General features: G+C 43.9%; 1 protein-coding gene across 1 annotated transcript; it reads right to left on the reverse strand.

Moving 5' to 3' along the window:
* Positions 1 to 8,760: 8,760 nt before the first annotated feature.
* On the reverse strand, positions 8,761 to 15,708 carry LOC145417860 (uncharacterized). Its single transcript, XM_080286479.1, has 7 exons — positions 15,689 to 15,708; positions 15,022 to 15,158; positions 14,525 to 14,670; positions 13,701 to 13,955; positions 12,449 to 12,550; positions 9,509 to 9,718; positions 8,761 to 8,871 (listed from the first exon to the last, which is right to left on the reverse strand). The coding sequence occupies exons 1-7, from the start codon at positions 15,706 to 15,708 to the stop codon at positions 8,761 to 8,763; spliced, it is 981 nt and encodes a 326-aa protein (XP_080142605.1).
* Between the last annotated feature and the right edge of the window lie 349 nt (positions 15,709 to 16,057).

The raw sequence follows: 16,057 nt of genomic DNA on the forward strand, positions 1-16,057 counted from the left end.
GAATCGTGGCAAGACATAAATAACTCACTAAGCATCACTTTTGGTGGACAGTGATCAGATAATCGTCAAATCGTAGCCCATCTCGTGAAATGTAAACAAACGCAAGGCCGATTAACCCCCCGTCCAGTAAATCAGGCATTAAGCGGCCACTTCATCAGTCTCCACTCTCAACTGTTCTTCATAATTACGTGGAGTGTGTGTACTCAGGGCTGCGAACCTAGATGGATGGAGTTATTAAGCGCAGAGGCAACCTTGTCCAATATTGCGGGGCGATCTGTTTGTTAGTGTGTTATCGTACTCATTCCTGTGTTTGTTTGTCATGCACTTGCGCTCTACTTCGTCTCACTCGAGTTGGGAACGCGGCTGGGTATTCCTCCTCGCTTTTGCCACACGATGGGTGTTGCGTTTTGGTCTTCCTTCAGGTTTTCGTCTCTTTTATGTAATTTTCAACTTTATCTGCCTCTTAGCATTACTAGACACAATGTTCTTCTGATGTTCTGGGTTATGAGGAAGCCAGAAAGCAACGAGATAATGGTTAGGAAATGTTCTGCGATTATCGTTATCTTCGTAATGTAAGACAGTCATGTTAAGCAAGATGAACACAAAAAGTTAGCGAATTATGATACATCTAGTGATGAGACTCACCACTCCTAAGAACTTTTGTCGCATTAACCTAACCTCCCAGAATGTTTCGATAGTCGTTTAATGCACAAATATGATTGGCACGGAGCACAAACATAACGTGATCAAAAGTGGTCTGAGAAAGTAGCGACCCTGACCCCTGACCTTGACCTTTGATCTCCCTGCACTTTAATTGTATCACCTTTTCTTGGACCCACCCACAATGCATATATGTGTCAGTTTTAATCTGGATCGGTTCAGAGATTCATTGACACGTGGAAGACGAACTCCATTACAAAAGCTGTGTTTTCTGCGTCACTGAATGTCGTGTTCACCTTCTATCAAGAAAGTAGAGTGATTCTTTTTAGCGAGTAAATAGTCTTAATCTTTTCGCATCCTAACGTGTAGCCTACAAAATGTGTGTGTGTGTGGGGGGGGGGGTGTTATAAGGGGTATAGAAAACAGGCGCATTGTCAAGAAAATCATCCCAATACTTTACGCCAAGCACACTCCCTACTTGGTTCCTCAGTATAATATTAAATCATGATCCCAGAGGTCCGGTTTTCATCTGTAAAAACCCATGAAGCAGACAGCAGGGTAGGCGCCAAAGCGTAACAGGTGCATCATTGTAACAGAACTCCCAAGGCTGTTGAGGAATTGGAGGAAGGAGAGAGGTTGATGTGGAGGCGATGTGTTTGTGGCCACCGCCGTCTGAGAAGAAGGCGTCTGGATATATCTGTAGATAGATACATGGACTGATAGATAGATGAATGGGTAGACTGATTGATAGGCAGGTAGGTAGAAAGCTAGATAGGTAGAGATAGGGAGGCAGACACGAATAAAAAAATAGACAGATAAAGATAGATAAATAACAAGATAGATATAAAGACAGATATAGATAGGTAGGTAGAAAAATAGACAAACAGACAGATAGATATATTAGCGAAGAGACAGACAGGCATAACATACCTGACCAGTGCCGAGAGAGCCTCCTTGAGCGGGTTCTCCTGAGTGAGGCGCCCTGCGAACATCATGACGATATACACGGCGAAGGCGGCGTAGGAGAGGATGCCCAGGGTCGTGTCCAGCATGGGGTACACGGGGGCCAAGGAGAGGGCACGAGGAGCGGCATGAGTGGGGGGCGGCGACCCTCTCCCCCACCACCACCACCCGCGCCCCCCATTCCTACTCCCAAAACCAAAGACCCGCTCATCTCTCCTGTGCCACAGTCTTTCATTCCACTGTCCATTTCTTCCATTCCAGTGTCCATTTTTCTCATTCCACTGTCCGTTTCCCCCTGTCCACACTCCATTCTCTCTATTCCATTGTCCATTCTGTCTACTCCATTGGCTGTTCTCTCCTTTCCAGTGTCCATTCTTTCCATTCCACTGTCCATTTCCTCCATTCCATTGTCCATTCTTTTCATTCCACCGTCCATCCTGTCTGCTCCACTGGCTGTTCTGTCCATTTCTAAATTCATTCCACTCTTCGTTCTGTCTGTTCCATTGTCCATTCCACTTGGCATTATGTTCATTCCACTGTCCATTTCTCCCAGTCCACTCTTCATTCCGTATATTCCACTGCGCAGTCTGTCCATACCACTGTCTGTTCCGCTCACTCCACTCTTCATTCCACCCACCCCATCGTCCACTACGCCCTTCCACAACGCCTGTAGCTGGAGTTGAGTTATTAGCAGTGGAAGGTGGAGTGTGTGTGGAAAACGCAGGTGTGGGTGTGGATGATACAGGTAAAAGTGACGGAAAGACACCTGAAGATATGAAGGAAATAGGTGTGGGTGTACTGACGTTGTATGAGTGAGGGTTGGGATTGATATTAGCAAAAGTAGACGAGAGAATGAGTGTAGAATTTTGAGTATCGAGTGAAGTTGTTGAAGTTGCAGATGTGGACGTGGGCGTTAGTGCTGCAGGTGTGGGCGTTGTTAAGGTCGCAGGTGAGGGCGTGAGTGTTAGTGCAATAGCTGTGGGTATGGTGGGGGTAGCGGGTGTGGGCGTGGTAAAGGTTAAAGACGTGGATGTGGGCGTGAAAAGGACCGGGCTGGACATTGGTGTTGGCGATTCATTAACGGACGTGAAGGAGTCGAATGTAAGATTACGTGTTCCATCTGTGTGGGTGTTAAAGATCGCAGGTGTGGGCGTGATGAAAGTAGCAGCTGTGGGCGTGAATGGAGCAGGTGTGGTCGTAGTGAGAGTATCAGGTGTGGGCGTGAGTAGAGCAGGTGTGGGCGTGGTGGCGGTGTCAGGTGTGGGGGCGAGGGTGGGGTGTGGTGAGGCGGGGGGAAGCAGACACGCGACAGTGAGGGGAACCAGCACTTGCGTCACCCTCATCTCATCCTGCAAAGTTCACCACAGATTAGATGAGACTTTTTTGCTGAACTGGTGACGCTGCTGTAACAATTCTCTTTTAATTTCACCACGACTATCAGTATCAATCATCATCATCATCAATCAGTCAATCAGTCAATCAATCAATCATCATCATCATCATCATCATCATCATCATCATCATGACCTTTTTTCCCACCCTAGGATGTGGTGAAGTAGGGTTCAGAGAGCAAGCAAAAAAAAAAAATAAATAAATAAATAAATAAAAATAAATAAAACAAAAAATAATCACCTGCATGCCAGTGAAATGGGCCACATACTCATTCACTCACCCCGGAATCCTGACTTAACCCCATAAGCATAACAACCTCTCTTATGCCCCCTCACATTACCAATGAAATAAGAGCTTGTCACACCCCAGTCATACACTTTTCCATACATTACTAACTAACCCCCCCTTCTCTCTCTCTCTCTCTCTCTCTCTCTCTCTCAAAAAAAAAAAAAAAAAAAAAAAAAAAAAAAATCATCCATATCCATTCACAGTTATCCAATCCATAGCGTGTAAAATGACGGTTCAGCAGGCAGGTCTACATTTCCACCCTCCATATCACACCTTAATGTGAACCCTGATGGCGAGTGAGGTGTGATGACGACAGCGAAGCATGGACATGATGATGAGAAGGAGGAGGAGAAGAAGAACGAGGATTTTCGGACTAGTGATCTATCATTAGTTATACATGTCTGGGAATGCCATTGTAGTTGCATCGTGCCTCTTGCTTCACAGTTCCTAATATAATTGCTTTACATAATGATTATATACTCGTGTTTTAGGATTACCTGTAAATGATAAAACAACAAAAACGTGAATAATATGTATACTTACCTGACGTACAGATGTGGCCGGGTAGACGTGGGAAGTATGCTTTCTTATACACCAATAGTCACAGTCGTCTTTTACACACTGTTTTTTTTTAGCGTGCACTGTTTTCTTGATTATAATATCCACTTATGCTTTTGGATTCAGCAGCAGTTATATCTGTCTTTAATACACGGAGTCTTTCAGTGTTTTGTACTTATGACTTTTGCATGTGAGACCACGAGGAGGATTAGTGAGGAGGAAATGGGACAGTTCCTCTGATGATGATGATGATGATGCTCTGCCCTTTGAAGTGCTACGGAGGGTGTTCGTTTGAGTTTTTATACGGAACAGTTACTTTGATGATGATAATAATGATGATGATGATGGTGATGATACGTTATCCTTCGCTTGAGTTTTGTGTACAGCTTCCACTCTTGATGCACTTATTTAGGGTCGGTGTATAGGGATCTAAGCTTTGACTGTCGGTGTGGGAGATGGAGACGCAGCAGGAGGATTGGGAGAGGAGGTTTGGGCTGAGGCGTCCAGGTGTGGCAGGTGGCGAGCTGTGGAGAGAACTGGAAGGTGGAAGAATGGAGGAGGGAGAGGCGGGAGTGGAGGAGGAGGAAGGGTTGGTCAGCACAGCGATGATCAGATATATATTATTAGCCACGCCAACGACACAGCTATTGTGATCGTCGTTTCTGTGTGTGTGTGTGTGTGTGTGTGTGTGTGTGTGTGTGTGTGTGTGTGTGTGTGTGTGTGTGTGTATGGATTGATGGTGTGGATGTAATGTATGTATGTATGTTAGAAATATTTAACGAATATTTGGTCCGGTGGTGAGCAAATATTACAAGTACTTTAAAATGCACACAAAAAATGGAGGTAAGATATGTGTAAAGTTTGTCCATAATGATACAAGAGAGCACAAGAAACCTCAGAGCCGATGATGCAATGTTTCCCATAATAGCGATGGATCTCTAAGTTACCTCTCCGTATGAACATGGAAAGGCCAGAGAAGATAACACGTTTGAGGGACCGTAGAATGGATGAACGCGTGGGTGAGTGAGGTGATGGGAGGGAGACGCGGATAATTCTTTACATCTTTGAAGGCGGTGATGTGGGTGTGACGGTAAGGGTGAGGTTAGTGACATCATCTCCTCACCCAGTGGCCTCTCTGCTCGGGGCTGTGACTCGCTTCCCGCCTTTCATGACCGGGTTGTGATCATGTGGCTTATTATGACGTACTGGCACATGCGTTAAATAAGGCCCTCCACCTCTTCTTTCCTTCCATTAACAGCCTTCTTGTATTTCTCTTCCAACCTCCACCTTTTCTTCTCCTCCCCCCCTCCCTTTTTTTTCCAGTCTCCCTTACAATCTATATTCACTTCATGCCATGCGTTCTTCCTTCCTTCTTGTCTTTCCTCAGTGCGCAGAAATTGTACAGAAATGTTCAGCTCTGAGTTACTATATAAGATTAAATATTTTTTACATAATACACTCTCTTTCGGCCTTTAATACCTGGTAGTCAGGTGGCTTAAGGCGCTCCAACTGGACGAAACTTGTAAGGGCTTCTGTCTGATGGGTAGGTGACGTTTATTGCCCACATAATGCCATTCAGGGGCGAGTGAAGCTGGTCACTCTTGTCTTAAATATCAGGACCAAGTTGCCTAGCGGCGGACCCCTACGCATCGTATGGGGCAAAAAAGGATTAGGTGATGATGATAGCTGAACCCACTCGTTAGGTATATTTAACCCCTTCAATCCGGTGACTTTATACTTTGTTCTTGCTTTATACGGGCGATTGTTTTTTGAGTGAGATTTTTTCGAACGGGTCAACAGCCTTCATTAACCTTAAGCTGAATAAAAGCGTCTGAAGAAAGAGAATCAAATGAAAGCTACATCCCGGAACTGGAGAGGTTAAGTACTTTAAATATATCATAAATTTACGTGTATTTCGGAAACGACATATGATACATCGATTTTAGCGTCTTGACAGGGTGATTTTTAGTAGGATATGAGAGAGAGAGAGAGAGAGAGAGAGAGAGAGAGAGAGAGAGAGAGAGAGAGAGAGAGAGGACACATACATGGAGGTGGCCCATATTTAACCTCTTCCACTCCACTGGGCGATTTTTCGTGTGTTGTGGGGACGGGTCAGTCAGCGTTGTATCTACCCAACATCATTCATTTATTTCCTAGTCCCGCTACCACAACCACGCCCACACCAGCCGACTGACCCGTCCCCTTAACACTAAAAAAAAAAAAAAAAAAAAAAAAAAAGTGATTGGGAGAGTTACAAGGGAGGCTGGTGTCCTGGCAGAATTTATTACGTAAGAAGCTATTTTCGTATTCGACTCTGGACATACAGTAGACTTAGTGACCCGTTCCCTGAGTCCCAGTACGTGCCACATACCATCACGAATTACCACAGCTGCACCCACCGTCTACACTGAATACATGCTAGGTTGTCTCATTCAGGACTGGTGTGGTTGTATTAGTCTAGGGTGTTCTTAGGACGTGTAGGTGACTCTTTGGGAAGATGGGTTCAGTTGGCTTTTAACTAAATTATGGTGCTGTTCCTTGCCTTAGCTTGAAATCGAACTAACGCACTTTCAAACACCACAACACTTTTCTAACTACTTGATTAAGAACGGGTTGGAAGGTGAGAGTGTAGCGGCAGAACACTACCTGGTATAATAGATAGGAAGTAGGTAGCTAAGGAACAGGTATTCACCGGGTCGGTCAGGATCACTTGATGGTCGTGATCGTCAGCTTTTACCCTCCCGGAAGGGAGTTGAGAGCTCATATAGTCCGATCTAAGGGCAAGGCTGTGACCTTCACACACACACACACACACACACCCGTCCCCTTGCTCAAGGGGGACAGTAACCACCCACTTCATCAGTGAAACTTTTCGCAACATGAGCGAGGCGCGAACTCCCGTCCATCAGTTGGCAAGCGAGAACGTTACCACTGCACCAGCGAGCGGTGTGTGTGTGTGTGTGTGTGTGACGACTTTGCTGCCTATCATTGGATTTGCAAGGAGCCTCGTCCCCTTCTGTGACACCGGGGGGGATGGGTAGCTTTTCTCTGGAGCCATCTTTTCTGTGATCAGACAGAGATCAGAGAGCCCGGTTCTGAACCTCACCAACCCGTGTCAGCTCAGGAAACTAAATAATGATGATGGTGGTGATGGTGGTGGTGGTGATGATGATGATGATAATGATGATGATGATTCTCAGTTTATTTCTAGAAAGACGAGTAAGTATCTGGAACCATTAAAACAAAAAACAAAAACCTGTTTTTGAAGTATGACTAACATTAAATATGGTAAATAAAACAAATATCATGTACTATAAACGAACGATAAGGGTAGGACCAAACTCAGCCTCATTATATTTCATCACTTTATTAAACAGTATGCCCATCACAGTGTAGCTGGTGATGCCTCCATGCCCCCACCAGCCATGTCTTACAATGCCCAGTGTTAGTGTGTAAGCGACCCAACATTACCTTACCCATACGTACAGCAATGCAACGTTATCATGTAGCCTTTACGTACGTATGCTGGCTATTGCAGCTGAGTTTCATATATATTTTAAATAGTTTCTGTTAGTATTGCGGGTCTCATATGAAGTTTTTGTTTTTCCTGCTTTATCCAGTTTATAGCATTAACTCTACGAACATTTTGCTATTTTGAAATGTATCTTTGACAATACTGAGGATAGCTTTACAGGACAGACTAATGGTCTCCACATAATATTATCTAGATACATACTGTATACGTTATCATTAGTGTCTTCTGCCCCCACTCTCATTACGCTTTGGCTCTTAAAGACTTGCAACTCCGTTTGTGGATTTCAAAGTAATTTATGGGGCGGGAAAGATGAAATTTTTGCGAAACTCAAAGTATCTTTGGTTTTAGGGAAAAGTGGAACAGAAGGACAGGATATCGGATTTAGAACGTTATGGAAAGAGAGTGGACTGGCCGAGTTGAATAAGTGGAGGGGTTGATTAAAGGGGGAAGTAGGTCTGTACTCGACATCACAACAGTACAGTAAGCTGATATTAGTTTGTCTACATATAAAGGCATTAGCTGGAGGGATATCTCATTGAGCAGAGAAGTTGGCCACTGATATGGGGTCGAAATCAGAAATGAGTACCAAGGAGAAATAGCAAATGAAAGGCTGAGAAGTAAGGCTTAAGGCCATTGAGCGTCACTGGCATTTGAGGTTGGCACGAAGTTTAGGAAGTGAATAGTAAATAAATGTCTTGCCTGAACTATTCCTCCAAAATTTACGATGTAATAATAAGTTACTTGTTTAGAAAGTCCCGCTGTTCGAATGCTTAATTACGGTATAACTGAATTTTATGGTAAGATTGATTTGTACTTGAAGTCTTTCCACGTTTGATATGTAACTAAAGATACATGAAGGAGAGGATGGTATAACAACATATCATAATTAGTTAGGTTGTTATCCGTAGACCTAAGGATGGACGGGGATGTGAGAAATAATCACTGTTGTATCATCGTTTTGCACTTTAAATATCTATTGTAAGATGCCTTTCTTGGGTGAAATTTACTTGTACACTTATGGTTAGCTTTACCTTTAGTATCTTCGTTTTCTTTGAAGATCAACATGACCCCCTAACCAAAGAAAATGTAGTACTCGTTACGTACACTAAAGAATTTATAAGTTATGCGCATAAATATTCCATAACACTACGAAAACTGAAACATGAAATATATAACATTATGTAGTTAAATACCCATTCATTACCTCAAACCATTATGCCCAGTGTGTATGCATATAAACCTTGAAAATACTGGAGTTACAAATTATTACAAACGAATTATGATACTCGTGGCTGTCCAATGAGATGATGGAAGACATCTTGAAGCTTTTTGTTCCTCCAAGAAGTGATCCAGTTATGTAAAGCTCACAAACCAAGCTCGGCGAGGTGGATGAGCGGACATACTGGGAACTGTTTCTCGCAGGACTCCGAGAAGGTGACGAAATCGTTGAGGGGCGGAAGTGCATTGTAGAGCGTCTGTGGAGGGAGACGGGGGAATAGAAGTAAGCAATATTAGGATGATGGGGATATTAGGTTATAATATTACTGTGCTCAGTAATGTAGTGGGTGAAAATTGCGAAAAATTCTCTCTCTCTCTCTCTCTCTCTCACACACACACACACACACACACCTGATATGCCATTAAGAGTCAAAAGTAACCGCTCATGTATAAAGTGAGATCATTTTGCAACTACTGAAATATATATTGTTTCTCGTTTTCCACTTCATTATGACGACGCATGAGCAACAAAGGCGTAGCTTTTCCAATGGTATCGGCTTCTATGTATGTATGTGTGTATGTATGTATTTTTGGACTGAAACTGGCACATACACTGCAGTAAATTAAGCACGTCATCAGCCGCTGTTTAGGAACGATCCGAGACAAATTTTTCACCCGTGGATGACGTGAGGCTTCCCCTGTGACAGCCAAAATTGTCTGTTTCGCTAGCCAGAGTAATATTGTATAAATCGTCAGTCGCAGCTTAGTAGTGATCCCCATACACTCTGATGACAAGTTGTATGTTCCTTCTGTCACCTTATTAATGTATTAAACTTGTCTCTAGCTGTGGGAAAAAAAAAAAAGAAAAAAAAAGAAAGAATACAGCGTCAGTACCTGTAGGATGCCTAGCTGTGGTTTGTCTGGATGCAGTGCCCTGGCGTGAGTGTTGTCCTTGACGGTACGCTGGAGGCCCCACACCACCGGGGACAGCTTACACACCAGCAGCTGGACGCAGGCGGTGTCGTCACCCGTGGCTCGCTGCAGCTTCTCGATGATGGAGCGGGGCAGAGCGGGGTCCTGGGCTTCCCGCAACATGGCGTCGATCTGAAGAATATTTTAAAGATTAGTTTGTAAGGAATATCAGTAAGTCAGGGCTCTAATGACCAATCGGTAGAAATAAAGCGTGTAGGTAGATATATAAGGTGGCGTCATTCTGAAACGTTTTCATCAGCAATTACACATTATAACGGTTACTGGATTCCCATACCCTCACACTGAACCCCAGTCAAGGAAACCCTTCACCCTTCACCATAAGGCTGTTTTTAGATATTGTGCGCTTCTCATGGTTGTCGTCCCAGAGCTTCCTATGCATCTCAACAGAGTGCTGGAAGCGATCGTCTGCATAACTAAACGATTAGAACGACTTATACGGAATCATGCTAGTCATGCTAGATTCGCGTGTTTCTTTACATGGAAACAGTATAATCGTATTGTCATTTATATTATCATTATATTAATATGTAAATCTGATCACAACAGAGCTGTGTTACATTTATTAAAGTAACCAACCTAAACATTTCACTGCTTTATGATACAAATAAAACCTTATTTGATGATGAGAGCACAGATTATCAGCCAAGAATCAGCTTTTAGTACTGGGTCAGTGTGCAGTTACTCTCAATAGTGACTGATCTAGCTACAAACTGATAAAAAAATGGTAATAATGTCCGTATTACCCCCTGCGAGGTGTAAGGGCTCCAGGCGACGCTACGACGGTCATTTTAAGGGTGACTGGCCTACGCCCTTCTGTGCCATTAAATGACCGAAAACCTCTGACCGCGTCTCTAGGACTAGAACCGATGCGTACAGCACCTGAACCTTGACCCTGTTCTGTGCTTTATCCTACTACACCACCAGGCGAAGTATGATAGTATTTCCGTAGATAAATCTTTCAGCACCTTTTTTTTTTTTTTTTTTTAAATCTGTTTTTCACTTTGCAACTGAATAAGAAGTATGCCAGTGGATTAGAGTTGTGATTTATTGCGATGAACGAATAAAAAAATAAAATCTACATGTCTCAGAGGAAGTGCCATCCTGAAACGTTTAAGTGGAAATAGTTATTCAGTAGTGAGAACGGTACATTATGCTTCAGAGGGAAGTCACAGAATTATACCCATGCCTTAATATTGTGTTTATTGGGGGAGGTTATGGTGTGGAACAAAGCACCATTATACCAAGGAACTAAAGCCAGAGTAAGTGCCATCAAAGTAACTGTAAAGCGGTGATTCCCTAGAGAGAGTCCGTCAGTTAGCAAGTAGCCGCCAAGATACACAAAAACTCCTCATGCCTGTCCACCTGTGAGAAATATAACGTGTCTCCGCTCATGTTAAAACCACCGTAACTAATGTCTTCAGGCGTTTCAAGACAGTGGTGAAGCCACTACTGTTAGGCGAGCGAGGGGATAATCGAGCACATGGCTTTATTTACATGTGATCAGCTGACACTCACGGTTGCCACTTCTCGCCACCATTTTAACTGATGCATTTAAGACGGTGTTTATGAAGAAACAAAGATCACTAAAAGGCGGATGACAGATGAGAGAGAAAATGTGTCAATGAGAGATGAAAAGAACGGTGTATATAGATAGATAGATAGATAGATAGATAGATGGATATAAAATACAGGAAGAAGTAGGTAGATATCGACAGTATAATTTATGCAGAGTAGAAAATGCAGGAAACTATGAAACTGGAAAAGTCAAACGTGGATGATATAATATGGAGAGTGGACTGAGGAAAAGCAAGGCACAGAAGTAAGAAGTGAACGAGAGGAAATAATGAGAGAAGTAAGGAGATAACGAGAGGAAACTTAAGCAGACGTAGAGAGCCGGAAATGAAGGAAACAGGAAAGAGATGACTAAAACGTGGAAGGTAGGTAGACTAGAGGGAATGGACAAGAGGAAAACCAAGGGAAAGAAGAGAGCAAAACTGAGAGTAGGTAGTGAGGGAACGGAAAACCAAGAGAGAGAAGGAAGAAGAGACTAGATAACGGTGGAGAGAAGAGAGAAGTGCGCCAGGTGTGAGACGATCCCCGTTACCTTTACGTCAATGTCCGCTTCTGGCAGCCATCCGGCACTTATTTTACATGTCTGCTTATTTCATTTCCTGCTGCATTGCCCTTAATGATGTTATTGCAGTTGTAATAACCGTAGACAGAATAAAAAGTCATTCCGTAGACAGAATAAAAAGTTGTCATCTGTAAAACTTCGAGCAACAAATATATGAAGGTCACCATTTCTTTTGTCTGAGAGGAAACTTTAGTATTATATAACTGTATCTGCGTCAGTCTGTATGCGATTCACTGCAGGACCAATTTGCTCGATAGGAGAGTGGTAGCCACAGTTTATTACCTCACATGTTCGCTATGTACTAATTGAACAGGGGTGTCTGTACTGATCACTGAGTAATGCATGTCAGAGTGGATGTGTGTTGTATTAGTTATTTTTACGTGTGTCAGAGTAATCGTCACCATTATTTTAGGCTCAGTCGCTTTTACTATTCTCTTTTTGTTTCATCTTGGCCTAAAATTGCAATCTTTCCATTTGAAGGCTGAGTTTTAACAACAGAAAAATACTAGAATGTGATGCTAGTCACGAATAAGTGCTATGGACAGGATGTAGAGCCTTGGTGTTGTCTTTTTCTACATGAAATAAGCTCCAAGAGAACGAAAATTTTGGCAAGGTTAAGGTTAAAAAAATAAAAACTAGTACTTCTGTCACCATAGCTGCCCAGACCACCACAGCCATCCGCCACCACCACCACCACCACTACCCACCTTGCTTGGACTCCCGCTGAGGAACCACGATAGAACAGATGTCTCTCCTTCTCTCGCCTCAGGGATTTCGTTCAGGTCCTCGCCGATCAGGGACGAAGTGATCTGAATCGTGACGAATGGGGCTGAGTTATGGTGCGGCAAGGGTTAATGGCAGGAGAGACAGTTATGAGGAGTGCTGTATATTTATTGGCTTTATTTTTTATTGTAGTTAGTGTTGCTCATAGATACTTGGTCACATAGGCCTACACACCGAGCACAGATATAAACGTGATTACGGTACACACACACACAAAGATACAATGACGCAGACACCATAGCGGTACTGAACACTTCCAAGTACACAGAGCCTTTTGGAGTGCACACAAGAGTACACACACGACAAATGAGCACACAGACACCCCATGTACGCGGTCTACACACACAGGCGGTCATGCAGTCAGCCAGGGACGTCAGCACATGGTATCCGTCATGCAAACACACAGTTATCTCTGATTAACGGGAGATGCATGAAAGGTGACCGTGAGATAGATGTAATGTTGGTCTCTCTCTCTCTCTCTCTCTCTCTCTCTCTCTCTCTACCTACGTACGTACGTACCTACCTACCAATGTTACCAGAATGAATTGAATCTTTACAACAGTCACCACATCCTTATCATTCCCTCACCATAATCACCACACCCTCACCACAGTCGTTGGTCACCACCACACCTTCACCACACCTCAAAAATCTCACCACCATTGCCAGAATAATAAACAAAACCCCACAACCACACTCATCGCACCATCACCATACCTTCACCCTAATCACCACACACTCACCATATCCACCTGGAGGCAGATTCACCAACAGAGTTACGATATATTTTCTCGTCTTAAGTAGGACTCATTTTCTGGTAAACTATTTTTGTAGCAAGAAATACACACAGGGGAAAATTCTGCATTCATTTCGTCCTGTCCTTCCTCTCAAAATACCACTTCACCTCTCACCACAGTCACTACAGTGTCATCATGGTCCTCACACTTTCACCATAGTCACCACATCTTCACCACAGTTACCACACCTGCGCAGTCCCTACACTCACCACAACCTCACCACAATCACACCTTCGCCACCCACACAACACAGCCACCAGTCACCACATCTTTACCTCACACCACAACCATCACATTCTCACCACAGTCTCTACACAATCACATCTTCACCACACCCTTGCGAATCATCAGAATATCACCACGCCTTCCTTCAACTCACCATTTCCGCCAAAAAGATAAGGACGTTGAGCGCCATGAGTCCGACTTGTGATGAGTTGATCCCAAACATCCTGAAGAACCCGTCGATTATGCCCTCCCTCCTCGCCGCACCCCCGCCTCCCTCACGTCGCATGGCTTCGTCCTCTTCCTCGTCGGGTCCCTGCAGGTGGTTGCTGACGAGGGAGGATACGGAGTCCACCAGGTCCTCGCCAACTATATTTGCCACCTTACCCGCCTCCTCCAGACCCGCCTGTACCTGAGGAAGGGGAAAAGGTGTGGCTGCAGAGTCAGGGGAAGGGAAATGTGGTGGGGCTGGAATGGGTTAATCATCATCATTATCGGTATCACCCAGACGTCTTTCTCCCACCTTAGGTTGACGTGAGGTAGGGTAAAACAATCGCGACGTGGTGCAGTTTTCCGCCGTTCACTCCCCTTATGAAGATATTGTAAGGCGTTCTTCCCTTTTTTATGACTCTTGAAGCGTACAGAACTTTGCGAATAGACCTCCTTCCTGGTATCAGCTAATGACCCTTGAGTGGGACTGAACCCTGGACTCCCACGATCGATTGTGTGTGCTCCAACCCACCAGATTTCTCATGGCAGGGAATCAGTACAGTACAGCACTTAGTTTATCGCTTCACAAAATCGACATATTCTGTTATTCAATTATACGCACTTCACTACCCGGAGGGATAAGAATATAATACCGTTACTGTGAACTAACCTAACCTAACCTAACCTATCCTAACCAAACCTTACATCATCTCTTCTCAGCTCATCTCATCTCATCTCACCTCACCTCACCTCACGTAACCTTGGCCTCACCTGCTGCACGTGACTCTTGAATGCTGAGTCTAGCGTTGCTGCCCCCTGCTGCACGACGCGACCCATGTGCTGTGCCCCTTCGTCCAGCCTCTTGCCAAGGTCCTCCACTGCTCCGCTCACAGCCTCCCCGGCCTTACCCAGCAGACCTGTGGCGGGAATTAGTGGTTAGGTGGTCAGGGAGATGGTGGGATATATATATATATATATATATATATATATATATATATATATATATATATATATATATATATATATATATACCTGTGTCTATTTCAGCCTGCCTACCTGTCTGTCTGGTTGTCTGTATGTCTTTACTCACACACACACACACACACACACACACACACACACACACACACACACACACACACACACACACACACACACACACACACACACACACACACACACACACACATCTGTGTCTGTCTGTCTGTATTTCTGTCCGTCAGCCTACCTGTCTATCTGTCTATTTGTCTCTCTGACTGTCCACTCACCGAATGGGTCAAGGATACGGTGTAGCTGTCGTACTGTGCGGGCGTGGGGGTGTGGGTGTGGTGGTGTGTGGCCATCTTCACTGCGAGGCTGAACAGCTGGTACACAGGCCAGGCCTACCACCATCACCAGAACCAGTCTGCAGGAGTGGCAAGAAGTACACACTCTTAGGACAGGTAAATGCTGAATTAAGGAGACTTTTTTTTGCATCCCCATTATTTCAAGACATTTTCTTTTCCTTGTGGGACGCCTGTTTCAGTGACGAGGTTAAAGAATGCTACTGCTAATCTTACCATTGGGAATAAAGTATAAATTTATTAAACAACTTTATTGTTGTGGAGGAAGTAATAATGCCACAGTGTTGCATATAAAACAGATAACTCCAGACGCCACTGCGATTCACCTATAGTAGGTCTGTAAGGTATGGAAATATTTATCTTAACTACAGGTTATCCGTGCTGGAGAGGGACGCCTTCATGTGGTGGCACTGATATAACCGGGTGGATTTGCTGTCTAGTAATACAAACGTTCCCCATCTCTCGCTCTATCCCCTGAAAGGAGGATGGTGGAATGTAAAAGAAAGATAACTTTGACCTGCAGTCCACCGGGTTCACATTCAAAAGAGCTTGGGGTTGCAGTTAATATCACTACCATTTACTTAACACTTACCTTTTTGTTTGTGAGGTCATTCTGTTGAGTAGTAATTTAAGTGTTCTGTTCGTCAACACTTAATGATGGTAAAGGATCCCCAAGTTGTATGAGTCGTCCAAGTTAGGCATATATACCCGACTGTTTCCAAAAATAATAAGAAGGCAGCCGTGTGATGGTATTTGTGACGAGAGGGTCACTTTAAACACACTACGATGATACTTATGGCAGTGTAGGAAGATAAGTTATGCTAGTTGTGACACAGATGAGTATACACCAAAGCACACGATGGTAGTAATGGTTGTAGCTGCGTAAGAAAGTAGTAGCAGTAGTAGTAGTTGTTGCTGTTGTTGTTGTTTTGGCAGAAATGATACTTGGAGCTGCTTATGA

The sequence above is a fragment of the Coenobita brevimanus genome, chromosome 111 (genome assembly GCF_032717465.1).
Source record: "Coenobita brevimanus isolate Jiangsu-jjx chromosome 111, ASM3271746v2, whole genome shotgun sequence".
Taxonomy (NCBI): Eukaryota; Metazoa; Arthropoda; class Malacostraca; order Decapoda; family Coenobitidae; genus Coenobita; species Coenobita brevimanus.

What these genes read in the sequence shown, in the direction of transcription:
- LOC145417860 (XM_080286479.1), bottom strand. Translation starts at nt 15,708, where the DNA reads ATGACCTCACAAACAAAAAG. An exon ending in TTATCTTTTTGGCGGAAATG is followed by an intron (nt 12,551 to 13,700) that starts GTGAGTTGAAGG and finishes GTCACGATTCAG; the next exon opens with ATCACTTCGTCCCTGATCGG. An exon ending in CACAGCTAGGCATCCTACAG is followed by an intron (nt 8,872 to 9,508) that starts GTACTGACGCTG and finishes CTCCCTCCACAG; the next exon opens with ACGCTCTACAATGCACTTCC.